The following is a 27,267-nucleotide window of genomic DNA, read 5'->3' as shown; positions in this document are numbered from 1 at the left end:
AGAGCTCAAGTCTACCTTTGCCCAAAGTTACCCATTAGAACTGTCAGAATTCAGAGTTTGTTGATTATTACATAAGGTTTCATGTTCAAAACAAAAATAATTCCTAAGTTAGCCCTTCTGAAGTAATTAATTTTTTATAAATGAGTTTAATTACACTGTTTTACTTAAGTAAGAAAAACAGAATCTACCTTGGCATTACAGAACATAGAGATGGGTGGCATTTTAAGTCTTCCAAATTTTTTTACTTTTCTCAAAGCATCTTTTCCTTAATGCAGAAGTCACCAAAAGTTGGTTATATTAGCATTTGTATTTTTCTAGGAAAGCCTAGAAAGCCCACACAGTGCAAGACTGCATCTGCTCTAGAATGTGGATCAGTTTCAGGTGGATGACTGTTAAAATGTTTCTGTAGAGTATCCCTAAAGGGCCATGCCACTCCTCTGATACATGTCTTGCTGCTGCTGCTGCTAAGTCGCTTCAGTCGTGTCCGACTCTGTGCGACCCCATAGACGGCAGCCCACCAGGCTCCCCTGTCCCTGGAATTCTCCAGGCAAGAACACTGGAGTGAGTTGCCATTTCCTTCTCCAGTGCATGAAAGTGAAAAGTGAAAGTGAAGTCACTCAGTCGTGTCTGACTGTTAGCACCCCATGGACTGCAGCCCACCAGGCTCCTCTGTCCATGGGATTCTCCAGGCAAGAGTACTGGAGTGGGATGCCATTGCCTTCTCCGGATACATGTCTTACGAAGACCAAAATAAAGAAGCATAGAGTGTACAGCTTCACAAGCAAATAATTAGTAATGCCTGAGGCAATATAGTTAATGTGGTAAAGCTCACTTACTTGTCGTGTTCAGTTTGCGTGGTGCTTTTAAGTGCTGATAATAAAAAATGGACATGACCTATGTCAAAACATGGACAGAAACCAACTTCCTCTGAATCAACCTCTACCAGTTTTAAGAGCAAATTGCTATTATGTGAAAAGCTATTATAAACAGAATTCATTATGCTTTTAGAACTAGGTAGCTAGTATTAAATTGTGTTAAAACAACCCAGAAACGTAAAATCATAAGTGTATAAACTTAACTAAAAACTAAAAAAAAAAAAAAAAAAAAAAAAGAGCATATAGTTTTCAGATTGAAGGCAAGCATCCCAAAGAAGAGAAGCAAGTTAAAATTCTGTTACACTGGCAGGCTCTGTTTCCAACCTACTGAGCACACACTCAAGATAGTCGTATTTATTTAAAATACTCTAGTATTTCTCCATGTCCTAAACTTCCAGCCATCCTTTTTTTGGCCCCAGTGTTTACGGGGTCTTACTTCCCTGACCAAGGATCAAGCCTTGATCACACGCGCTAACCAGTGGACTGCCGGGGAAGGCTCCCAACCACGCCTGTTTCTATATTCCACTCTCCTGTCTCTTACCCTCACCTACTTTTCCTTCTGCCAGTCCCACCCCCAGCCCCAGTTCTGGAGATCACACTGAACAAGAACTACTCGGAGAGCTTTCACTTGCTTTTCAGGTAAAGGAAGACTGGGGAGCTAATGATTAATTTAGTAATTATGACAGGTACCTGGTCTAGATTATAAATAACCCATTTCTATTTGGCTTTAGGAAGAAAATGAGTTTGCCTTTTCTGTTTCTGTTCTGGTCAAATAATGACTGGTTTCCTTTCCCAAGGCCACCCCAGATCATGTGGGTAACAAAAGCCAACCAGCCCAATCTTAAATCTTTGCTTCTGGAAATCTAGACCTGAATGGGCCCTGCCATTTTTTGTAATCCAAGAGACAATTTTAAAAATGAAACAAAACAACAAAAACACCTTTTTTCTTCCCCTAAGGAATTTTAGCAGCATATACAAGTCATGACATACATCTATGCTATACAAGAGGGAAAACGTGTAACCAGACACATCTCACAATTCAGGGCCACATTCACACACCCACCCTCATGGGTACCTGAGACTGCCTAACACTCAGAAGTCAACCTAGAGGAAGGGCTTCACCACCCGAGAAACACTCTACTGCAGCAATGGACATCACTGGGAGTCTGAGACCCCCGAGGAAGAGCAGGAAAATTCACCACGGAAGACTAAGTTCATATTTATTCTCAAATGTCCTGACTACAAAAGCAGCTATTTTTTTACACCAATGTAATGTGTTCAACAAGAAAAAGTTAAGATTCATTTATTTTCATGAAACTTTAACGCACCTAAGTCAATAAATTATACTAAGTCTTTTATACCACAAGGTTTGTGCTGGTCTCCAACAGCGACTTTTCTGTCCATTTCACCACACAAAAGCAGCTCGCTCTCGTAGCATGCGGACGCCAAAGCGCTGCCACTCTCTCTGATAAATCCACAGTTCCTGTGTGGTATCCAAACAAGCCAACACTGCCCCCCCTTTCCAGGCAATCAGCCGGGGATCCATGTCCTAGAGAAGAAATGACAAAGACAGTTCAATGAAAATGGACAAGATATATACTTAATCATTTACTGGAATTTAGGGGCAGACTCATGCAGGACCTATGAACTAACCACAGACATTTTCTATTTCAGTTCACAAGAAAATTTTTCGGTTTTTATTACTGAAGATGCTATTATTCACTATTTCCTATTATTCCACTAATAGTCCCTATGCTGCTGCTACTGCTAAGTCGCTTCAGTCGTGTCCGACTCTGTGTGACCCCATAGACGGCAGCCCACCAGGCTCCCCTGTCCCTGGGATTCTCCAGGCAAGAACACTGGAGTGGGTTGCCATTTCCTTCTCCAATGCATGAAAGTGAAAAGCTAAAGTGAAGTCACTCAGTCGTGCCCAACTTAGCGACCCCATGAACTGCAGCCTACCAGACTCCTCCATCCATGGGATTTTCCGGGCAAGAGTACTGGAGTGGAATGCCATTGCCTTCTCCGAATAGTCCCTATAGGCCGGACAATTTCTAAGGAAATAACTTATTTTGAAATTTGAGTGGAATAAATATATCCCATAACCTCTACCTCTGAATGAAAATTAAACAGAAATATTCCCTGGAATTATCAGTGAGAATGATAAAATATAGACACAATCTGTTTCTAAATTGCTGTGTTTATGGTTTCCATGACAGTTCAAACCAAAAAGATCCTTGAAGATCACCTGGTCTAGGGACCAGCAGGAGATTCTCAATATGAACGAGATGAAAATGACCTGTTCTAGTTGACAGTGTGAGTACAGTCAGTCTTCTCCTTGCCCACCCCATCCTTTGACAAAGTCAGAAGTTGGTCATGCTAATCTGGAGAACACAGCAGGGACTGAAAGCCAGTAATCCAGTCCCTGAGTCCAGAGCTCCTTCCACCACATCTGTGTGACCTGCTGAAAGTAATTTTTCTACTTGCCCCAAGCCCTCAAGAATGCCCCCCACACAGCCTCATGCCTCCCAGGATTTTCTCTGTCCACATACAACTACAAATAATGCTGTTTCACTGGAAGAGTCTGACCTGCACCGTGTACAACATACCTTGGGCCTTGTGATCACATCTACATTTTCAATAATTCGCCTGAATGAAGGTGGCATTTTATTGAGAATTCTGTGCTGCAGAAATTCCTGGGCTTTATGAAACATCAAACCACCTCCCACCACCAGGATGGAGCTGTACATCTTCTTTTTGGTTTCATCAGATGCTGAAAAGACAGTGAAATCCCTTTCATGCTTTTTCTCTGTATCTACCACCACCCTATGCCAAGCCACCATCATCTACTGGTAATGGCAGGAGGCCCTCACAGCGCTCTCCCCCATCTATCTTCGACAATGCTACAATGCAGCCAGAGGAACCTTGCAAAGCTCAAAATGTGAGCAAGTTGCTATCCCCACACATGCCCCGCCCCCAACCCTGCTACTAGCAGGATCAGGACCTCAACCTCTAAGGGGGCTACAAAGTCCAGTGTGGTGTGTACCCATGCATCCCACAGCCTCACTCTGCTTCCCAGTCACACTGGCCTGTACACAGGCTGCTTCTTAGAATGCCTTTATGTGGTGATTTGACTTGTTTTGGCCTTTGTTACTTGGTTCTATGTTCAAGAAGGCCAGGAATCAGATTCTAATACCTGACAATGGCGGCACAAAGTAGGTCCTCCATAGTTTTTGAATGAACATGCTGCAAGATAAAACTACACCCTAGCCTGAACCCTGGAACTGCTCGCTCCCGGCTCCCCAGATGTGCTTACAACAGCAGTCTATGCTATGGAGGATGGCTTTATCCAGGCCCAGGGCTTTCCCTTCAAACAACGAGATGGCAGTCTTCCTGGACATCAGTGCGGTGAGAGCCTCCTCAGAATCATTGCCAGCCATCAAACAGTCTCCCTGGGAGGGTCCCAGATCCACCTCCTGGGAATGCAGTCTTTCTGGAAGGTCAGAGGACTGGCCACGAAGGTCCCCTTCGAATCCAATGGGTTTGGATGCAGACTTCCGGTCAGCAGTAGCTTTTGCAGACTTTAAATCAATCAAAAGGAAAGTTGAATGGATGGTCCGACTATGACAATGGTCAGTGTTCTCCAGCTGGATGTCCCCTCCCCACCCCCCTGCTGGACACTCTATAAAACAAAGGCCTGTCCCTGTGCCACAGACAGGAAACACCCCACAGCATGCAACCTAGCACCCAGTCCCCGCCCTCGGATCACTGGGTGGGGTGGTGCAGAAGACGAGGACATGCTACCAAACCAAGGCAACGCCAGGCTGGCAGGGCAGACCACAGGGCTTTCCGAATATTGCCGGGATTTTAAGACTGAAATGTTGATGAACTATTCCCCCCTCAGCTTTTGAGTATAGTTATTTCAGTGGAATTCTTGGGCCAGTGGCTGTCATGGGTCCTCATTTTCAGACCTTATCTAAGCAATCTCATGCTCAGTTTTGGGACAGGAACAAAGACCAGAGCAGGTTTACAGCCCTCTTCTCTCCATCATGAGCTGCTATTTCACTGGCAGGTAACAGCTTTAATCTGTGCCCCTGCAGCAGACATCCTACAACTAGGATTGGCTCTGGACGAAGGAATTCAGTTCCTTACCTGTGCCTACCCACCTTTCATGTGATAATTTAAAAACAGCTCAGAAAAAAAATAGGTGAGATTTTACTGAAACTACTACTGGAAAAATATTCAAAAGAGGAAAAGTTCAGAAATAATACACACCAAAGGGAAGCATCATCATTAAATTAACTTTCACGTGTGTGGAGTAGTATTCTGAAAATACATGTTTGCTGAACAAAGAAATCTCCCATCTGGATTTTAGATGTAGACTTCATCTATGGTCCTAAAAGTAGTATCAGCTTTAGCATACTGTCATTGCAACGATCCATGAAGTGTGGGCAAACCTCTCTCAGGCACAAAACTATCTCCTCTCACCCTGAATTACTACAGACCTGTTCCTGCTTGCTCTGCGTGGCCAGCAGGTACTGTTCATCGTGAGGATCCTCAGGGTCACCCTGGGATCTGTGCTGTAAAGTTGTCATTTTCTGTCCAACGATTCCAAAAGTTGCTGGATAAAACAAAGCCATTGGAGCCTGTGCAGGGAAAGAAAAGAATGACCAATCAAGGCTACTGCCTCCTGAAAAAACTGACCCGTTAAACAAACTGTGTTCTTCCAAAAACAAAACTGGCAGGTCAGATCCTGTAAGTCGGATTGAGTGAGCATTCTCTTTTCGAAGGAGCATTATTTCCTCAGTGTGTAATGGGCTTCATCATCAAACTGAATGGGTGATAATACACCTGAGAGAGAAATCTCAAAGTGGATGCAAAATAAGTGCCAAGTAAACTACTTTGTAATTTCCTAGAATGGTGCCTCTCTCTAAATAGCAACTCCTCACACAGCGCCTAATTAAAGAGATGGCTCAGCTCTCTTCTGATCTATACTCTATCAGTGGTTTAAATGTTGGGCTAGCAGCTAATTTACACCCAGTTGGCATTCTGACTTCATGACGTTTCCAGCAAATACACATTCTCTCAGTCTGACTAAACCTGGCTGCCTTTCTTTCTACCCATGGGAAATACACACCCACATGTTACCTGGAGTTTTTCATCTCCCAATCGAAACTGGTAAAGAAGGGCAGGGGAATCTGGATGTCGAATCTGAAACTCATGGTCCTGAAGCCCAGAGATGTCCTGAATCCGGGGAAAGATGCTGTCAGTCAATCAGGAAAAGTGCACGCAAACTCTACAAATGACAAGCCTCTCTGTGGTCTAAATCTCACCCACAAAAGGGTTGCCCTACAACTTTCTACCACTTCCACTGGAACTTAAAAAACAGGACTTCAACTGTACCTTGTTTCTCTTTCAACATTTCTGAAATTGCCACCACCTGAATTTCTGGCTTCTTTCATTATCATTATATACAAATACAAACAATGTCCAAACCAACAAGCAAATTCCCTCAATAACTCGGAAATGTTACCCTGTTCTACATTTCTCAAAAAAATTTTTACTCAGAATTTTATTACTCGAACAAGGTTATTTAAAAAGTCTAAAACAAACAGTATAAAAAGGTAGCAATTCATATACAGCAATGATTAAATGCTGACTGTTCACAATAGTAAGAAAGTACTTCAAATGATACCATTTTATTAACTGTCTGTAACTATGTATTTACCTGCTACTGTTCATTACATCTAAAGGTTAATCTTTATCCTTAGAATGATCATAGATCCTAAGAAGAGAGAAATCTACTCTCTTAAAAAAAAACTAGCTGTGTTTTCCTGAGTATGAGATACTTCTGTATGGGTCTGACCTTACCAAAAATCTCTCACTTCTTAAGAGCTTCAGCCTCAAGGTTTTATCAACTTGGGTTGAATGGGTAGCACAGTACTGTTAATTTTTTTAAATTATCCTTAAATATCTTCAATTTTTCCTGAAAACAAAAATAATCAGCAATTTTGATTTTACTCCCACCTGATCCAAATGACAAAAAGTTTCTTTAAGGTGCTGCAGAAGGAGGCAATCCATTTTATTTGTTAACTGGCATTCTCTGTAAGGGAAACCAGCTCGCTGCATCAGCCAGTAAAAGCATCTTGACACATCAGATCCACCATATGCCAGACAGAGCCTGGAGTTAAGAGAAAAGGGCAGCTAAAAAGATGCAGAGGGTGTTCCGAAAACTCAATTAGGCACAGCGAAACAGCAAGTTTCAAGAAATGTTGTAAGGATAAGTTAAAGAATGAAAGGGCAGAATGGATGTAAGGGAGAGAGAAGGAAACTAGAAAAAACCAGTGGTGAGCATCAAGAAGTAAAAAATGCTACTTGCAAAAAAATCTGAGACAGAAACACATTAAGTCCAGCTCATTGCCAAGTCCATATGTATAGCATATGACAGCCTCTCTACGCTTACCGGCATATAGAGACGACAGGGAATAACATCATAAGACAAATGTCTCTTGTGGGAGAAAAACTCTGAGGCTACTAGCCACTAACTGAACATTTCTACCATCTGGAGGGATCACTGCTGTGCCATTTCAGTGGTAGAAGACCTGGGGTCCAGTGTTCTCTCTATACTTCAAGAAGCAATGGCATTAAGTAATACAAATGGAGGGGCTCAAACAACTCGATCAGGGTTTGAGAATGCACTGTAACCTAGGAGGTAACAGCTTAACTCTTCTCAAGGACTGCTTAGACCCTTTTCTAAGTTTGCTTCTATGCCTCAGAAGTCAAAACTACCTATGTGAGTGACAGGAAGAATAAAATCAGCCTGAAGAAGCCATCCTGGAAGCACAAAACACTGCAGAGAACTGGTTATCTGCACTACCTGGCATGCTCACCTGTGCTGGGCTTGTCGCAGATAAGCAAGCTGCAAACCTGCTCGGGCTAGTTTCTTTATTAATCCTTCTGTCAGTGATAATGTAATGAAGGGACTGGACCACCACCAAGTTACTCTTCACTCATCAAAAATAACCTGACAAGAAAAGCAAATACTCAGGAGACCCTGGTGGCCTAGTGGGTAGGATTCTGAGCCTTCACTGCGGTGGCCTAGGTTCAATCCCTGGTCGGGGAACTGAGATCCTGCAAGCTATGCAGTGTGGCCAAAAAAAAAGAGAGAGAAAAGCAAATATTTAAAATGCTAGCTAGACAATTTAGACCTAAAAAGCTACTGTCTCCTAAATGACTTGCCTATATAAAGCTTTGCTGTGAGTGTGACTGCCACACCAGTGAGAGACACAGAGCTAACATACACACTTCTCCTATGGGAAAGCACGCAGCACACACTAGGGCTTCCATGAACTCAATGATACTGTCAGCTCACACTGCTGTTGTTTTTAGTTCTTAAGTCGTGTCCTAACTCGCTGCGGTCCCATAGCCTGTAGCCTGCCAGGCCCCTCTGTCCATGGCATTCCCCAGGTGAGAAAACTAGAGGGGTTGCCATTTCCCTTACCAGGGCATCTTCCTGACCCAGGAACTGAACCTGTGTCTCCTGCATTGGCAGGTAGGTTCTTTACCACTGAGCTACCCAGGAAGCCTGGGCTCATATCAGAGGGTTCCAACAGAACCAGTTTATAGCCTTGTTATAGCCTAGAATCACCAGTATGTAGCCTTGTTCAAATTTGCACTTCCACAATCTCGCTGGCTTCATAAAAAAAATGTGAATATATAATTCCTAGGTATCAGAGGCTTCCCTGATGGCTCAGAGGTCAAAAAGTGTCTGCCCACAATGCAGGAGACCTGGGTTCGATCCCTGGGTTGGGAAGATCACCTGGAGAAGGAAATAGCAACCCACTCCAGTATTCTTGCCTGGAGAATCACATGGACAGAGGAGCCTGGTGGGCTACATATAATTCCTAAAAAAACCTTCTAACTCAAGGTGCTTTTAGTTGAATAGGCTGTAAAGGAAGCAGCAGCAGAGAATACCTCCTCCCAAGCTCCTCACCGAGTGTTCCGATGAGAGACTCCATCCTCCACACAGCACACACTTGTCTTCTGGTCTCCGACGTCTACAACACATGTGCTGCTCAAGCCACTTCCAAAGGTGGCACACACAGACTCCTGATGGACCACAATCCCTGAAGGACAAAGGCAGAGGGGTGATCAGCTGGGGAGCAGGAGAGACCCTGTAACAGATATCTAATTAAAGTCTAGGAACCCCCAGGCAAGCATAACTGACCCTCCCAGAATAAGCATTTCAGTCAAGCAGTGAATTAAATCAACTGTGTCAGAAAAAAAACAAAACAATCTCATTTCAGGCAGGTTTCCCTGGAATAACAGACATACCTGAAAAACCCATCTTCATTAGGATCATATTCACTAATTCTTTCACATGCTGTTTATTATAGATATCAGGAATTAACAAGATACATCTATAATACTAAAAAGAACAACAAAGGAGAAAAAGATAAAATGGTTAATATTCAAGTCAGGTCAAAACAAATTTCACCAGACCTGTCCTCAGAGAGGATTGTCTCTAAAGAAGCAGCAGCAATGGCTAGAGGCCCAAAGTAAAAGCTCAAAGCTCTCTGCTATCTTTTAGGTTTTATATTTTTAAAAAGTTGAAGTTTTGTGGACCTTTTTTTCCTTTTGAATTATTTAAAACTTGTAAAATGAAAAAATATGACAACTGATATGTCTGAAAAAGGTCCAGAGAGAACGTATAAACACGAGCAAGTTTGCTGATTGCAGAGCAATAAAAATACCAAGAACCAAACAAAATGAGGAAAAAAAAGAAAGCACCAGATGGGAATTTAGTGAAGGAAAAAAGGATATTCTTAACACCTTAAAGTGAAGACGGCTTCAAGGACACTGTCTTACAAAGGACGGTGTGCTTTTATTGACCAAGAATCTCTAAAGACAATCCAGTAACTGGGAATTTCTGTTTACCTTTAAATCTTTCAGCGGGATTTCCAAGTATTTTTGTATTGCATGAGACCATATTACTTCAATATCTGCCAGAACAGCTGTAAGAGAGCCCCCAGGTCCTGGGTGAATATTTAACTGACCTCTTCTGATAGGCCAGTGAATATTATAACAGTCCAAAGGATTAACATACAGGGCCTGGAAACAATGGGGAGATGAATACATTGTTAGAACTCTTGTCTCAGTGTTTCCCAGATTCACATTGAAAAACCAAAGGCCAGAAGTTATCATTAACATTTGCTGACTGTTCTCATGTTGAGAGTGGAGTGTCTAATATCTCAGGAGCCAGTGTGACTGTTTCTCAGGGTAAGATTACAGAATGCTTGGGAACAACCAGAACTGGGTGGCAAAGCACACTAATTTTATAAATAGGACCTCCGTTTTCTTCTTCCATTTCACTGTAAACAAGTCTCCTACCTCTTCTCCCACCAAAAACTCAGGGTGATGAGATGTGTTTGTCCATTTATTTCCAGAGCAGTGATCTAAAATCGCGGGTCGCATCTGCTTGTTGTAGGAACGTGCCTGAAACAAACAGACATCAGAAAATTGTCTGAGTCTATGCAAGAAAAAAAGGGGCTGCCCTCTTCTCTCACAGAATAGATACAGTGGCAAATTTTAATAACGAATCCAAGATCGGTGACAAAATAGGGACTGGTCACAAGTGGATTCTCCTGCCCGTTTCCACAACCTTGATTACTCCCATCATGTTAACACTCAGGCTGTGATTCACAGCCAGTCTAAAATGAATATTGCACTCTGCTGAAACTTGAATATAAATTTATATAGTTGGTTAACCAAATAGTTCATTTGGTTTTTTCTGTAAGATGGCTCAAGTAGCAGTTAGCTGTCTTTAACTTTATTCAAAACAACTGTTAGATTATGTTGTGATAGCTTGTAACATCAGTGTGTATTTAAAACAAAAACTTGTCAAAACGGGTGAATTTTTGTGTAGCCATCTTAATATTGATGATGGGGGGGGAAAAGGGCAACATTTTCTGCATAGTATGCTTTGTTATTTCAAAAAAGGTAAAAATGCAACTGAAATGCAAAGAAAGATATGTGCAGTAATATGGAGAAGGTGCTGTGACTTATCACATGTGTCAAAAGTGGTTTGCAAAGTTTCGCACTGGAGATTTCTCACTGGACAATGCTCCCTGGTCCAGAAGACCAGTGAAGTTGACAGTGATCAAATTGAGACATTACTTGAGAATAATCAACATTATACCATGCAAGAGATAGCCAACATACTGAAAATATCCCAATCAAGCAATGAGTAATATTAGTATCAGCTTGGTTATGTTAATTGCTTTGATGTGGGATTAAAAGGAGTCCTGTATTATGGTCTCCTGGAAAACCAAATGATTCATTCCAACAAGTACTGCTCCCAATTAGACCAACTGAAAGAAGCACTCATTGAAAAGCATCCAGAATTAGTCAACAGAAAATGCATAATCTTCCATCAGGTTAACGTAAGACCACATGTTTGTCTATATGGAAAAACTACTATAGCTTGGATGGAAATTTCTGATTCATCCACTGTTTTCACCAGACACCGTACCTTTCGATTTCCATTTATTTTATTCACAAAAATTTTAGTGGAAAAAATTTCAGATCCCTGGAAGTCTGTAAAAGGCTTGGAACGGTTCTTGGAACAGTTCTTTGCTCAAAAAGATAAAAAAGTTTTGGGAAGACAGAATTATGAAGTTGCCTGAAAAGCAGTAGAAGGCAGTGAAACAAAACAGTGAACACATTGTTCAATAAAGTTCTTGGTAAAAATGAAAAATTTGTCTTTTATTTTTACTTAAAAACTGAAGGAACTTTTTGGACATAGACTCATGTCCATCCCCAGCAGTACTGGTTTATCACACTAAAAGGACAAACGTAGTAAAAATACAGCTTCTCATCAAGATGCTGGAATAATACACTCAAGACTCTCAGGCAAACCAAATTTTCATCAACTTGACATAAGAAACGCTATCTTACAAACTGACAGGCCTAGACATTTGTAACACCAATTTAGGCATTCTGCAGGTGGTTATAAATGGTTTTCTTTCCTTTTTAAAGAAAATCCCATCTTTAATAATTTGCATAACGAAATAGGAAGAGCACACGAATGGTTATGACATAATAGCACTGGTCAAGGGATGAATCTGAAGAAAGAGCTGAGTGAGACCCAACCTGCTCAGGGGACACAGGAATCCGTCTTGTACCATTTGACATCTTTTTAGACCATATTGCTTGATCCACCATTTTAAGGCCATTTTGCCTTTGTTCGTTACTTTCAGGTTTCTGGCAGAAAAGAAACAGTGATGAACAGTATAAATGATTTAGTGAAAAAGAGAAAGTAACGACAAAATACTAATTTAATCTAGCAAGAGGAAATGCTCCCTCATCAACAAGCATGTCCTTCACTGATGTCACATATGTTAACCCTAAGAATTCAAAGTAACCTTTTTATTATTTATTTAAAAAAAAAATCAGAAAAGCACCATCACATAAACCAACTGTTGCAAATATCTATAACCCCTGGTGGTGCAGAAGTTAAAAGCGTCTGCCTGCAATGTGGGAGACCTGGGTCCGATCCCTGGGTTGGGAAGATTCCCTGGAGAAGGAAATGGCAACCCACTCCAGTACTCTTGCCTGGAGAATCCCATGGATGGAGGAGCTTGGTGGGCTACAGTCCACGGGTCACAAAGAGTCGGACACAACTGAGCAACTTCACTTTCACTTTCACTTTCAAGGGACTTCTGACTTAATATCAGAGCATAGCACACTTTAAACTTACCAAGTATTTCAAGACTCTTCCACATATTGGTACAATTTTCATGCTTACAATTTTATAGCAATATTTTTTCCTACATGTGTTATTTCACTTAGTTAATGAGTATTCAAGTTATTGTGATATTGCAAAGAACATTCCATAAATACTTTTGAAAAGATTATTTTATTTTCTTTCTATTTTTACTCCTGAGATTTAGTCCCTAAGATAGAATTACAAGATCCAAAGGTATAAGTGAGTTTTAAACCCTTACATTGTCAAGTTATAGTTAAGCTTAGAAATGGACTTAAGGATGGTTTGCTAGTTATGCTAGAAAATGAAATCCTAAGGCCTACTATCAGAGTTATAGAAACTGCAAGTTCCTAAAACTATCCTTGATTTAAAGCTTAAAAGTGGATTATAATGTTATATACATATTCAATACCTATCATGAAAATTTTTCCTGTTAATTATCACCTGCAAAATAGGACATTTGCTGCATCCTAAGTAAATCACTCCAAGAACATATTATTTTTTGCCTTAAAATTATGATTTAACCTAAGATTATAACAAGTGCTTATTGGAGGAATTCAATTTGCTACAGATTGAAAAACTAAGCTCAATATAAACTCTAAATATCTGGAAGAAAAAATATGGCAGCCAGTTAACAGATGCCTGGATGCATCATTTTAAGAAACTGACAATTCTGTATCCTCCACTAAAAATCAGCTTCTTCAATACCCAATTCTTCCTGATGGGTTATAAAAATTAATTTTCTTTTGTTACAATTATTTCTATACAATCTAAAATTCCTAGCTTTGATAAAAAATTATACTTGTAACCCTGAACAATGTCATTATTTTAAGATACATTAAAGCTATGAAGATGTTGTTCAAGATGATGCCATACACTGAGTATCTAAGCCCTCCCAAGGCGACAACCTTGGGCTTTCTCTCCAGGTCCTACATTTTGTGTGTGTGTGTGCTATTTTTTTTGTCCACACAGTGTGACTTGTGGGATCTTAGCTCCCCGACCAGGGGCTGAACTTGGCCCCTTAGCAGCAAAAGCAGTCTTAACCCCTGGACTGCCAGGGAACCCCCTCCAGGTCCTCATCCTGACTTACGTTTAGTCCCTCTCTCAGCAGCCAGCTGTCCTTGTACAGTGGCTGCCCCTGTTGCTTGTGTCTTCGTGCAATGACGTGAGGAATGCTAGCAGGAAGTGTGTCTGTGGCTCGACCAATCCTCAGAGTTGTGGAACCTGGATGTATGACAACAATGAAGTTGCTCTGGATTTGCTGTAAATATAAAACAAAGGAGTGTGACTTTAGAAAATAGTATAGATGGTAACAGACTCAAAGAAGCTAGCTTCCTGTAATGACTATCAAACTCATTTTGTATCTGTGTTTTGAGGATCTGACTCATGGCACAAAGGTCAACAAATCTTTGCTTAAATGAATGAAATCCAAGGAAATGGCAACCCACTCCAGTACTCTTGCCTGGAGAATCCCATGGACAGAGAAGCCTGGTAGGCTACAGTCCACGGGGCCACAAAGAGTCGGACACGACTGAGCATCTTCACTTCAAGCACCCAGGGCAAATCAAGCTATGATTTGAAGGTGTTTCTGTGCCAAGCACTACAGGTACAGTGCTGACAAGGACAAAGTCCCAGCCACTAGAGAACTTTCCATTTACTAAAGAAGACAACTGAATAAGGAATAAGAGTGTGGGGAATACTATGACTCGTCAAGTGCTGGGTTCCCTAAATCCGAACACCTAAAGATCCTTGTTTAAAAAACAAATAAAAAGACCCTAAGGCTTCACTACGAACTTTCTGATTCAGAATCTCCTGGGAGAGACAGCCTAGGAATCTGCAATTTACAAAAGCTCCTGAGGTAATCAGTATCATCGCTCAGCTGTGACAACATTGGTTGAGTAGGTGAGGGAAGAAATGGAGTATTAGAACAGAATCACTGTTTTCTAATGCTGGAAAGTAAGGCTCAATACAGGAACCACTTTCGAGAATGAGCATAAACTGTATTTTGGTCACTGTTTTTTAAACACTTTACCCTTATTGACTCTGTGCTATTTACCTGATCTGGTAAGAGTTTGGAGTTAAAAAGCCAGAGTTCACAATTCTATCCTCGTATGTCTGCCTTTCACCACCCGTTCTTGGGAGACAGTCAACAAGGACTGACAAAGGAGCACAAAGCAAGACAGTGGGCTTTTAGAGCCATAATTCTCAATGGAGAAGAATATAACCTGAGTGACTGGGGAACCGTTACCATGGAAACATGCTGAGGGACTCAGTGGGGGACTCAGAGAGACTCCAACAGTCCTTCTGACAAATGGATGCCTCCGCTGAGAATGGCCTTTCCAGCACGGCTCTGCAGCCAGCACCTACTCCGTTCCACCCGGTGGCTTCAGTTGTGTCTTCCTGGCCTGCCCTCTTTCGAAACATTTCTGTAACTTGTTGATAAGTTACAGTTCAGAACCTCCAAGACCAGGACCCTGCTTATTTCTCTAGCTTTACTCTAGAACTACTTCCTTCTCAGTCTCTGTGGTCTTCCGAATCCAGATTTCTCCTGATTTCTCAGCTTACAGTGCTGACCTTCAGGCCTGCACAAAGGCACTTCCCTTTGTCTGCAATGTTCTTTCTCCCTTTTAAATCTTACTCTTCCCTTCAGGTCTTAAGTTAATGTCATTAGACCAGGTGTGTTTGTCCTGCTGTAATAAAATCTTATGGCACCCCTCCTTTTCATGACACTTGTCATTCTTACAATGATTTACTGATTGCTCTCCCAGAAGACAAAACCTTCATGTAAGAGGGGACTGTTACTGTCTCGTTCACTGCTCTATGCCCAGTGCATGGCACAGAGGTCATCTGTTGAATGGTGATGGCACCATTCTCACAAGGCCTGGTGCTATGCAGCAGACTCCTCAAGCTTGTGTGTGTTATGGCAGACAACATATACCTAGGCGACTGAGTTAAACCAACAAGGCTGCTTGCCATCTGGGACAGGGTGGTGATGGATTAGTTGCTAAGTCGTGTCTGACTCTTCCGCAATCCCATGGGTTGTAGTCCCCCAGGCTCCTCTGTCCATGGGGTTTCCCAGGCAAGAATACTGGAGTGGGTTGTCATTTCCTTCTCCAGGGGATCTTCCAGACCCAGGGATCAAACTGGCATCTTCTGCTTGGCAGGCGAATTCTTTACCAATGAGTTATCTGGGAAGCCTGCTCTCGGGGACACCTGTACCCCATCAATGGCACACAGGCTGCAGGACACTGATTGGGAAGCTCTGGGAGTAGTAAATACAGTTTTTCAAAGTCTGGACAAGGACTTTTTATTAATTACATATTTACTTTAACATATTAGAGTAACTAGCCAGTGAATCCTACATATCATTTCCTGGACATTATTGCTTAAGAAAAGATTCAGAAGGAAAAAAAAAAAAAGGCATTTAGCAAATAACAGCAGAGGTGCCACAGAGGATATGGAAAAACCAAAAAGTGCTACATGACCAACTGATGTTAAACAAATATTCCAACAGTGGTTAAGGGCCCAGGCTCTGGATTAACAGATACAGCTTCAAATTCAGACTGTGCCACTTCTTGGCTCTGACTGAAGTTCCTACCTCAGAGAGCTACTATGAGGATTAAAAGAGTTGATCATGCAGCTCGGAGTCTGGCTAGCTCTTCCAAAGTTCCCCTTCAGAAGAGGCCAGGCTCTGCCTTATACCACTCTCATGATGACACCCCTCTTAAGATCTCCAGTCTCATTTCTTGCTCTCTCTTCTTCCCTGATTCCAGATATTCTCACCTCCAACGCTTTCCTAGGCTCTCTTGGCCCAGGTCTCCTCCACAATGTTCTGCTGTCCTCACACTCCCCATGGCTAACTCCTAAATATCCTTTAGGTCTTTGTCTAGGTGTCAGCTGCAAAAATAGATGGCGAAAAAAATGAAAAAAGTGACAGACTTTATTTTATTGGGCTTCAGCATCACTGCAGACGGTGACTGCAGCCATGAAATTAAAAGACGCTTGCTTGCTCCTTGGAAGAAAAGCTATGACTAACCTACAGAGCATGTTAAAAAGCAGAGACATCACTTTTGGTTGGACAACAAAGGTCCATATAGTCAAAGCTATGGTTTTTCCAGTAGTTAGGCGTGCATTTGAGAGTTGGACCATAAAGAAAGCTGAGCACTGAAGAATTTATGCTTTTGAACTGTGGTGCTTGAGAAGACTCTTGAGAGTCCCTTGGACTGCCAGATCAAACCAGTCAATCCTAAAGGAAATCAACCCTGAATATTCATTGAAGGCACTGATACTGAAGCTCCAATACTTTGGCCACCTGATGTGAAGGGCCGACTCACTGGAAAAGACCCTGATGCTGGGAAAGACTGAAGAAAGGAGAAGAGGATGACAGAGGAGGAGATGGTTGGATGGCATCACCAACTCAATGCACCTGATTTTGAGCAAATTCCGGGAGACAGTGAAGGACAAGGAGGCCTGGTGTGCTGCAGTCCATGCGGTTGCAAAGAATCGGACACGACTTAGCGACTGAACAACAATGGTGCTCTGCACTAGCCATCCCACATCAGGCCTTGTTACCTACTGCCCCAACTCAAGTGGAGCTTTCTCCTCCCGCCTCCCCCTCTCCAAGTGGGAGAACCCTAGAGACTGGGAACTGTCACGGCCCCTACCCACCATCGTCTGCTCCCTCAACCTATGACAGTAAAGTGACAGCCCTGTCCTGGTCGCACGGTCCGGAAGGGGCTCGTACAGCAGCTGGTGGGGGGGCCCGGCGGGGACGCAGTGACCGGGCCATCTGCCCAGTGCCCTCGGAGCGAACGGGAAATGACCGCCTTGCACCACCCACCCGGGTGAGGGCCCGAAGCCTCGGGTCGCTCGCCAGTCTCCTCCCCTCGCCCAGCTCCGCCGGCCCCGCCCGGCCCGGAAGCCGAGTCCGAGGCCCGCCCCCGCCGCCTCACCTCCTGCAGCGACTCCGGCACCAGCGCGGGCACGATAGGTCGCTTCACCCCGCGCTGCTCCTTCTCCTTCTCCCCGCCCTTCTCCTTCCCGTTCTCCGCCTCTCCCTTCTCCGCCTGGGTCATGTCGGCCGCCGACGCCCCTCAGTCTCTAGCTTCAGGGACGCGACGCGAATGCCAGAAAACTGGTCTCAGCGCAGACGATCCCGCTGCTTACAGACAAGGAGGCCGCCAGGCGTCGGCCCAGAGGCTTCCGGGAAGGCGGAAGGGCGGAGGCGGAGCTGCCCGGAGCGGGCGGGGTGGGGGGTGGGTTGGGCGGATGCTGATGCGATTGGTCGGGGCTGCAGCGAGCCGGCCAGCTACTTTGTGTTTTGTTTTCCGTACTTGCTGTTGAATCCGGGATACCTAGCATCTCGCTTAAACCTCACACGTGTTTCCTCTGGCTTCTCAGATAACGTAGGTAATTTTAGTTCTCGTACTTCATTGGCTGTGCTCAGTCCGGCCTCGGATGTTAGTGTTCCCTGGAGAGTTTAGGGCATCTCTCTACACACTCCTTGGAGGACTTGATCCAGTTTCATGGCTTTAAATATGAAGAGAACTCCCAAATATGTATTTCCAGTTTGGATCTCTCCCTGATAACCAGTTGCTTCTTTAGTATCTCCACTTAGATGTCTACAAGGCATTGCAAACTTATGTACAAAATGGAACTCTTGATCCCCCCATATCTATTCTCACTTAAACCATCCTCAGCAAGTTTCACTTTGTTTCTTCAGTCATCCACATCTTCTACAGCCAAATCCATCAAATGCAACCACCTCTCCATTCCTACCACCATTACCTAGTCCAATCTCCTGTCTCACTTGGAACACAGCATCCTCTGAACGCATTTCCCTGCTTCCAGTCTTGTCCTCCTGTGATCTGGTCTTCATACAAACCAGTGTATTAATGCCCTTCCACTCCTATTTCCAGGCAGAGTTGAATAAATGCTTACAAATGGATACAAAAACTTTTACCTGAACACCTTGGATCCAAAGACTATTAAACACAAAATAGAATTGTCTGAACCATTCATTTCTTCATAACTATTTTAGTACCTATTATGACTTCCCTGGTAGCTCAGACAGTAAAGCCTCTGCCTACAATGCGGGAGACCTGGGTTCGATTCCTGGGTTGGGAATATCCCCTGGAGAAGGAAATGGCAACCCACTCTGCCGGGAGCCAGCAAGAGGAATCCCACCTGTGACAAGGTCATGCGGCAGAGATCTGATGGGCAAGGTTGGGTCAGATCTCAGGTTTTCCCCCTGGTATTTCCTGAGCGTGTACCCCCCAAAATAAGAATATGCCTTCCTGGAAAAAGTCATCTCAAGGCTTTAGTCTTCTGCATTTGAAAGGGTGGTTGAATCCAAAAACCCCTCTGATGGCTTTTTAGCCTGCCTGCAGGACTCGTACAGCTGAGCATGTGATTGTTTGAGGCCTCCTGACTGCAGGAGGCGCAGCAAGCTTAAAACATCCTAGGAATGTAGGGGCTTCCGAGGAGTCAAAATCATTAGAATAGGACTGATTAAAGGTTTCATTTGTTGAGCCAATACTTGCTGCCAAATTTTCATATCCTTTATTTTTAGATACAGTTGGTATATAGAAAAACAAGTAGTAGACCTGGTATTAGCAACATTAGATCTTTGAGTCAAGTACCTTCTTTGTTATAACCTACTGCACCTTTGTTCTATAGAGATGTAACTTAAGTGCTTTAAGGAGATGCAGATTAAAGAAAAACACTTCAGGGGAAACAAAACTAACATTCATTAAGGAGGAGAGCCAAAAAGTGTTAGAAAGCCTCTTGGGCCGGAAGATAATGTAAATCACCTGAGACCTTTCGTATACAAGATATACAGAAGGAGTCTGGGCTGCTAATGCTACATAATTTTGTATTACCCATTGATCTCTATGTACAATCAAAAAGGTATAAAAGGCTTTTCTAGACAATAGAGGCGGGGCCAGTCATTGGAAGGACTGGTTTCCCCCGTGTCTCCTCTTTACTCCTTTCCAGGCTGATCCCTTGGACCGTGGAGGCTCGCCATGTCTACTTACTTGTCCCGGCTTTTAAGACCCACGCGAGGGGGAGCCCAAGGCGGGGCACCCCCCCCCCCCCCCCCGATATTAAAGAGGACGCCGGTGGCCTAACGTAGATGGTGCAAGCTCCTTGTCTGGAACTTTATTGGCTTCCCACATAAACCAAGTTATTCAGCCTTCTTTCTCCACTTAATTTTCCTACTACACTATTTCTTCCTAATCTAATCTTATATTAATAAATAAATGTTTTCCTCGCCAACGCCGTCCACGCTTCGAATTTCCCTGGATCCACCGGGGCTGGACCCCAGCACCACTCCAGTACTCTTGCCTGGAAAATCCCATGGACTGAAGAGCCTGGTAGGCTACAGTCCATGGGGTCGCAAACAGTCGGACACAATTGAGCGACTTCTCTTCTTCAGTGCCTATTACATGTGGCCACTGTTCAAAGCTACGTGTAATAGGCACTGAAATAGTTATGAAAAAAATGAATAGTACAGACAATTCCATTACAGTTCAAAGCAGGCTTTCCTTGTGGCTCAGCTGGTACAGAATCTGCCTACAATGAAGGAGACCTGGGTTCAATCCCTGGGTTGGGAAGATCCCCTGGGGAAGGGGAAGGCTACCCACTCCAGTATTCTGGCCTGGAGAATTCCATGGACTGGATAGTACATGGGGTCACAAAGAGTCGGACATGACTGAGTGACTTTCACTTCACTTCACTGTTCAAAGCACTGGGATAAAGAAGAAAAATCCCTAACCAAATAGAGCTTTCACTGCATTCAGATGGGGTTAAAGCCAACAGGTAGCATCTCTAGAACTAAAATTAGCAGATAGACTGAAGCCCATCATTTTAAAGATCACTTATCAAACAAACATTCTGTAGCTCAGGTCTGTTGGTTATGGCTTTATAAGTACCCTGCTAACTACATTTGGTAGCAAATAAGACATACTGTATTAAAGATCCATGGGACAGATAGGTTTTAAGATTAAAAGTTAATTCAAGAGATATCATATGCATACTACTGAAATAAGCACAGTGATTTATTTATAAATGAGAACAAAAAACCCAACAATGAACAATATTTTATAAGTTGAAAAAGGTGACACTAATAGTAATCAATACACAGTCTTTTATTTTCCTTTAAATTTGCAGCTTTCTGAGTTTTCATTTTATAAAGATGAGAAGTTGAGAAGTCAGCTTTGTAACCTAAAAATATTTACTTATTAAAACTATATTAACACTTTCACAGACCATACAAAAAAGATGAGACAAATGTGCATTTATAGAACTGCGTTGTCAGTCATGCCAGATCCCTGCAGAGGGAATTCCCAGCATGACTTCATTTGTCTGTGAGGACACAGAGCAGTCCTAGTTTAGACGTACACGTTCATCTAACTTGTCCAGCATGATCAGCACTCCATTTCTTGATGGTTTCCTTCTGCTATTAAAGTGCACGTCCAGTTGTCTGCTTCTTAGAGCAGACATTTACCTAAAAGAGAACATTATAATAGTTACTCATTGGTAATTCGGATCTATATGAAAAACTCAGTCATTGCATGTTATAAAACCTTCTTCAAAAGACATTTTGATTCAAAAGATAATTTTTCAAAGGTTAAGATATAAATGTTTTTCCAAATAAGACATCTGAGTATAAAATGCTGTCACTTCTATTTTCCTAAAGAAAGCCTTCCTAAGGAGGCATTTTCAAAATGAAATCTCTGGAGAACTGCAGACTGTAAGTTACCTTCCTCATCCACCGGCCATTGGAGGAGGATTAGGGCCCTGCAGATGATTAATTCGACCCATTCTTCTTCTGGGGGGGTTTCCTGGTGGCCTAAGATAAGAAAAGTTAATTTCTACTGTTTAGTAGGTTCTTTTCAAACATTCAAATAGATCCTTTTCTTAAAATAGGAACTACCATTTAGATCTGAGTTGAAAATTCAAATACTGAAAGAGACCAGACACATTACACACATGAGGAAAAGTGAGTCAAGCAAGAATTATGATAAACTGAACAACAGCTCCTATAAATGCCTACCTGAAACCCAACTCCAGTTTATTTTAGCCATATGGAAACACAAGCCTCACCCAGTGCTGCTGGATCTTGAGATTTCCATTAGCAGCTGGAAATCTACAGACTCTGAAGTGAAATCTCTAGATTTTAATGTTGACCATCACTTTTCATTCTCTTAGACTTTTCCCATAGGATATTTGATGTATTTAGCTTTGTCAGATTAACTCAGATTATCAAATCAGAGGCAACTTGTTTGATTTACAATAATGCATTAATTTTGTAAAACAGAATTTAAGCCTTTAAATGAGCCTAACTATGTCTGTCTGCCTATTTTTAATACATTACACAGAGGGGTAAAAACATCTTTTATTAATTTAAAGAGTTATACCCTCTTCCGTCATCATATCTGGAATCAGATGAGCTTCCGTAGCCTCTTCTCTTTTTCACATCTTGTTGAAGCAGAGTTCTGAAACTGAAAGGGGCAGGAAACAACAGAAGATCCACTTTCAACACTGAACAATTTCCATGGCTTCAACTATCATCTCTGTGGGAGGAAGACCAAACTAACTTAGCTCCAAAGCCCCCTTTCTTGAGGCCAGCTAGATAACACCATCTATCACAAACACAGGTTTCAACATAGTATGCTGTATTCTGTGCAAGCTTCCATCCCTTGTCTTTCTTATTTGCTGTAACTCTTCTAGACAGAGTCTACGAATGAGTCTGAAACCAGAGTCAACTCCAACTTTCTTCCTCTGCTCGGTCTTGATTGTCAAGCCCCAGAGACTGCTTTTAAAGTATTGCATGTGTGTTTCCTGCGCCAAAAGCTTACCTAACGTTACCTTGGGGAAGGAGGGATTGAGGTGGTATGCCAGAGGTACAGGGCTTTCTGGGAATTCATTTAAATGGAATTTTCTTTATTTGTAAAGGGGAAAGGATTTAACTAAATTAAATTAAAATTTAACTAAATTAATTAAATAAAAAATATGGAGGTGAAATTTGTAAGAGATTGCAAAGAAGTCTTGCAGTGAGTACCAAACTTAGGCCTTTCTATCCCCTGTTGTATTTCTCTATGGTAGTCTCTTCTATTTTACCGCTTTTAATTTATGCTACATGCAGCCATCAGATTAAACTATATATACCAGAGCTACCATCAAATTAAGTATAAATATCATAGGCTGATTTTCAAACTTCTCTGCCATCTTTCTTGTGTCTCTCCCACCTGGAATAACCTCTGATGTCCACCTCCCACCATCATGCCCTCCCCAAGGCCCCTTGTAAAATGAAAGTATTTACTGACATTAAAGTCAAGGAAGAAACTATCTCCCACATCTCTGGAGTTCTTGGCCCATGAGACACTCAAATACAAGTTTAAAAAGTAAGACTTTTCAGTAGTTGATGAAAAATTTTCATAAAACAGAATATGAAAGACCAAAAAAAAAAGAATTTAACTAAGAATTGCTTGAAATTACGGTGAATTATGTGTATCCTGTGCATTGACGCTAATCCTTCACTTAAAAAAAGTTCATGGCTTGGGAGCTTTTAAAATTCAAGATCTAATTCCCCTTGTTTACTCAATGTATATTGTGCAATAAAAATTGCACGTACACATGAAAGGTGGAAATAACATAAAGTGACGTATGTCATTGGGCAACAGAAAGAGTTGGTCCGGCCCCATAGCTGCAGGCTGAAATGGTTACCACGAGGGTTAAGTCATGGTCAACCTTACTAACTCAAGAAGATATTTATAATCATACAAGGTGTTTGAGGGGAGTTTTCCCAGTTTATAGGTCTTTATCTCTCTTAGAAAAACTATTAATAAAATTCACAATTGAAAACTGCTTCAGGAAAGCGGAGCTTGTTTAAGATACCAATATAATGTCTCTAATGTACCTCTGTCAACTTAAATATCAGGGCTATTAACAGCACTACTATACTTACAACAAAACCACGAACTCAGCTATTCCCCAGAAGAAATCTGTTATAAAAGATAATCTCCATGGGGACTGATTCCTGCTGTCCAACACTTGTCCTGCAGATAAGAACGAAGAAACTTTGGTTCGTGCTACAAATCCCTGACACAAGACACAGTACACTTAATCAGTCGGGTAACGGTCATAAGCTCAATTTTCAACATGTTCGCTGTTCCAAACAGTCTATGCAAGGAGAAGTCTGTTATGTGTATATGGTCCTGAGGAAAGGTTTGAGGAACTGAAGCTCTGTGATCTAGAGGTCATTCCTTTCATATGTCAAATAATGCCTCCTATAGTTTGTAATTTTTGGTGGGTGCTATCTCAAGAATTTTTCCTTTTTTTTTTAAATGAGGTAAAATATACACAAAAAATTTTATCACTTTAATCATTGTAAGTGTACAATTCTATGGCATTAAGTCTATTACCATACAACCATCATCATCAGCTACTTCCAGAGCTTTTTCACCTTTCTCAACTACAACTCCACACCCTTTAAACACTAACTCCCCATTTCTCCACTCCCCAGATCCTAAAAACCACCATTCTACTTTATGTCCCTATGAACTTGACTGCTCTAGGAAACTTGTATGAGGAATCATACACTATTTGTACTTTAACAACTGGCTATTTCACTTAGTACAATATCTTCAGGATTCATCCATATTGTAGAATATGTCAAAATATCCTTCCTTTTTTAGGCTGATGAATATTCCACTGTATGAATATACTACATTTTGTTTATCCATTCACCTATTGATGGGCACTTTGGTTCCTTCTTTAAGAACATGGGTGTACAAATATCTGTTTATTCAAGCATTTAGAGGAAACAAATGAGATAAATGAGTATAAAGAATGCTCACACCACTTCCATTTCCTAGATGTGTTTGGAGTATCTCTTTCACTTGCCAAGTCTCTTGCCTAGATAAAAAGACTGTTTATACACACTCTTAAAATCTTCATAACCACCTAACAGTTGTTATGTTAAAATTCCTATAAGTCAAAAAATTTGTGTGCTCTAAGTACTAAACAGAATTTGGCTTACAGCTATTTCTTTAACAGAATGTTGTTGATCCTAATTACAGACTCCAGTTTTATCTTACAGAAAAATGCATCTACTTTCCAAACCACTTTAAATAATAGAAGCTATATCAGGAAGAGTGAATACTCTAGAGAGTTTCAGTCTTGTAAATCAACAGGTCAGAATATTTTGAGAGAAGAGCCATCTGTCAACTACCTGTTCTCTCCATTTTCCCAAGGGTTTCACCACACTCACAGCCACCCACCCCCTCCCCCGCCCCCCAGCTACAGCTTACCTTTCCTCTTTCACAGACCCGCTTACTTTCAGTATCCACTTGGATCTGAGCTCCTACACAGCTATTGAGAAAAAGGGGCTACTACAGAGTGTGAGGGCTTCCCAGGTGGCTCAGTGGTAAAGAATCCACCTGCAATGCAGGAGACATGGGTTCGATCCCTGGGTCTGGAAGATCCCGGGGTTGGGAGGATCCCCTGGAGGAGGAAACGGCAACCCACTCTCCTATTCTTGCCTGGCAAATGCCATGGACAGAGGAGCCTGGTGGGCTACAGTCCATGGGGCTGAAAAGAGTCTGACACAGACATGACTGAGCAACTAAACAACAACAGTATGTGATTGGCTTGGTTCTGCCTCTTACTAGCTCTGCACCATTGAGACATTTTCCTTCTCTAAGAAAAAGCATCACAAGACTAGTCATCATATACATTTGTTGGAAAAAGAAAAAGTCATCTGACAGTAAGAGAAAATTTCTGTCATCTATGGAATACTGATACAGTCCTTCTAAGAAAACAGATCTAACTAGAACTGGTCAATTTCTTCCTATGCAGTTCTAAAGAGCCTATTGAATGCATTTGTACCATTCAGGTTTTTGTGCTTTTTCTCCCAGTTTCTGAAGGCAGAAACTTCTCCTCCCTCAGATAGAAATAAGTGGCTTGAAGGCAACTGGCTTTTCTCAACTACACAAGTGAGATTAGAGGCCCTAAGAAGACTTTATTTATGCAGATGAAAGACGACAAGGCATACACAAGACATGCTACAAATATATATAAGTAGTCAGTAAATAATAGCAGCTGCCAGCCTTAACCACAAAGAATGTAACACAAGGTCTGCAAGTGCCTAAAACCAAGACCAAACTTTTGAGTTTCGGAGAAGCGAGATTTTGAAAAGCAAAGAAATGCAAAATGTGCTCAGCCAGAAGACTTCAGACTACAGTGTCTTCATAGCCTCTTAAGATAAACAGATGATTCAAACGAAACCAGGATCTGGCTCCTGTGATCCAAAAACTAGTTAAGAGGGCACCAAGACATTTGTGTCACCTGAGTCAAACAAGTGGGCAGGCAGTTCTGATTTTTCCCCCCAGTCATACTGTGTCTTTCTTTCCGTTCACTGTCTTTGGGGAACCACTGAATTAAGTCTCTCTCAGCTTCTCCATTCCAGGAATAATCAGCTTGTTCCCACAGGGAGTGCTGTTTCTCCCTAAGCCCCTTGAAATTAGGGCAGAAAATTACCTGCGTGACGAGCTCTCTCTCACTTTGGGGGGAAAAAGTCTATCCAAAGCTTCTAGTCCAGGCTCTTAGAAGTTACGGAAAGAGGCAGCCTAGTAGACAACCGCAAGGAAGGTGACGTCAGCCTACCGGCGTCAGAAACCCAAATAAACCATCAGAACTACATCTGTGATCCTGGGCAAACTAATTAATCCGGCTGCGGCTAAGTCTCCACCCGCAAAACAGACAATACTTTTCACCCGGATAAGGCGATTTAGAGACTGAATGCGTGGACACACGAGCGATTCTTTTAAAAGTGTCCGAGGCATAGCGCAACGCAGATGGTGTAAACACTGTGGTCTTCACTATTAATACTTAAGGACACTGACGCCCGAAAAGGAAAGACCACTTTTCAAGACCCACAAGCAGAAGCTCCAGGAGGGCGAGATCGCCGGACGGTCGGCACAGCAGTCGTCAAGGGGACCTCAGTCCCCGCCGCCGGCTCAGGGACGATCGGCTGAGGAGCTGCAGGCCGGGGCGACTTCGCCCCCAGCTCCATTTGGCCGGGGGGCGTGCACAGGAGAGCGGAGCCGGGCCGGCGGACGACCATGTAAGAAACCCGGGGTCCGGCTTCCCAGCACGGAGGTCGCCCACGCTGCCCCTTCAACTCACCATTCGAGATGTAAACCATTTTGCCTCTCCTCCGCCTTCAGGGCGACGGCGACGCCTGGCCCCTCTTGGATTCCTTATCTCCCTCCGCGCCGCCCTCTGACTTCACAGGCCGTGAATAGACAAAACAGTAACCGAGAAGGGAGGTGGACAGAGCCCATTGGCTCTACGGGGACACGCCCCCCCACCCCCGACGTGCGTTTTGGCCACGTCATGCCTGCGACTTCCGGTGTAAAGCGGCTGGGGCCGGGGATCGGATGTGATGTTGCGGATTTAGGCTGTGAACATTCGCTTTTTCCAGGAGAGCTGGTTTGCTCCGGCTGGAAAAGAGGCGCTGCTTTCTAGTTTGGAGGGCCCAAGGCTGGGGAGTCAAGGCTACGTGTGGAGTGGCTTGAAGAACCGTTCGCAGGAGGAAGTTCCCTGAGAATTTTCCAAAAT

At 42.7% G+C, this 27,267-nt stretch overlaps 2 protein-coding genes across 4 annotated transcripts; both read right to left on the bottom strand.

Moving 5' to 3' along the window:
- Positions 1,826–17,859, bottom strand: ACTR8 (ARP8 actin-related protein 8 homolog). The gene is made up of 13 exons (XM_018038256.1): positions 17,592–17,859; positions 13,730–13,900; positions 12,027–12,137; positions 10,266–10,370; positions 9,813–9,986; positions 9,210–9,303; positions 8,869–9,001; positions 6,903–7,056; positions 6,024–6,119; positions 5,381–5,521; positions 4,192–4,456; positions 3,485–3,648; positions 1,826–2,424 (listed from the first exon to the last, which is right to left on the bottom strand). Exons 1-13 carry the CDS (start codon positions 17,712–17,714, stop codon positions 2,281–2,283), a joined length of 1,875 nt encoding a protein of 624 aa, XP_017893745.1. The 5' UTR covers positions 17,715–17,859; the 3' UTR covers positions 1,826–2,280.
- On the bottom strand, positions 20,672–26,965 carry LOC102173135 (selenoprotein K). Of its 3 annotated transcripts, XM_013973673.2 has the most exons (5): positions 26,833–26,965; positions 23,612–23,702; positions 22,062–22,145; positions 21,404–21,493; positions 20,672–21,148 (listed from the first exon to the last, which is right to left on the bottom strand). In XM_013973673.2, exons 1-4 carry the CDS (start codon positions 26,849–26,851, stop codon positions 21,409–21,411), a joined length of 279 nt encoding a protein of 92 aa, XP_013829127.2. In that variant the 5' UTR covers positions 26,852–26,965; the 3' UTR covers positions 20,672–21,148; positions 21,404–21,408. The 3 variants fall into 3 exon arrangements, 2 of the variants coding, with proteins under 2 accessions (XP_013829127.2, XP_005695895.2); XR_001297145.2 differs by lacking the exon at positions 23,612–23,702 and having other exon boundaries at positions 26,833–26,964; XM_005695838.3 differs by lacking the exon at positions 20,672–21,148 and having other exon boundaries at positions 21,400–21,493.

The sequence above is a fragment of the Capra hircus genome, chromosome 22 (assembly GCF_001704415.2).
Source record: "Capra hircus breed San Clemente chromosome 22, ASM170441v1, whole genome shotgun sequence".
NCBI classification, from domain to species: Eukaryota; Metazoa; Chordata; class Mammalia; order Artiodactyla; family Bovidae; genus Capra; species Capra hircus.
The sequence above is the reverse complement of the archived record's forward strand: the minus strand, read 5'-3'. Positions and strand labels throughout refer to the sequence as shown.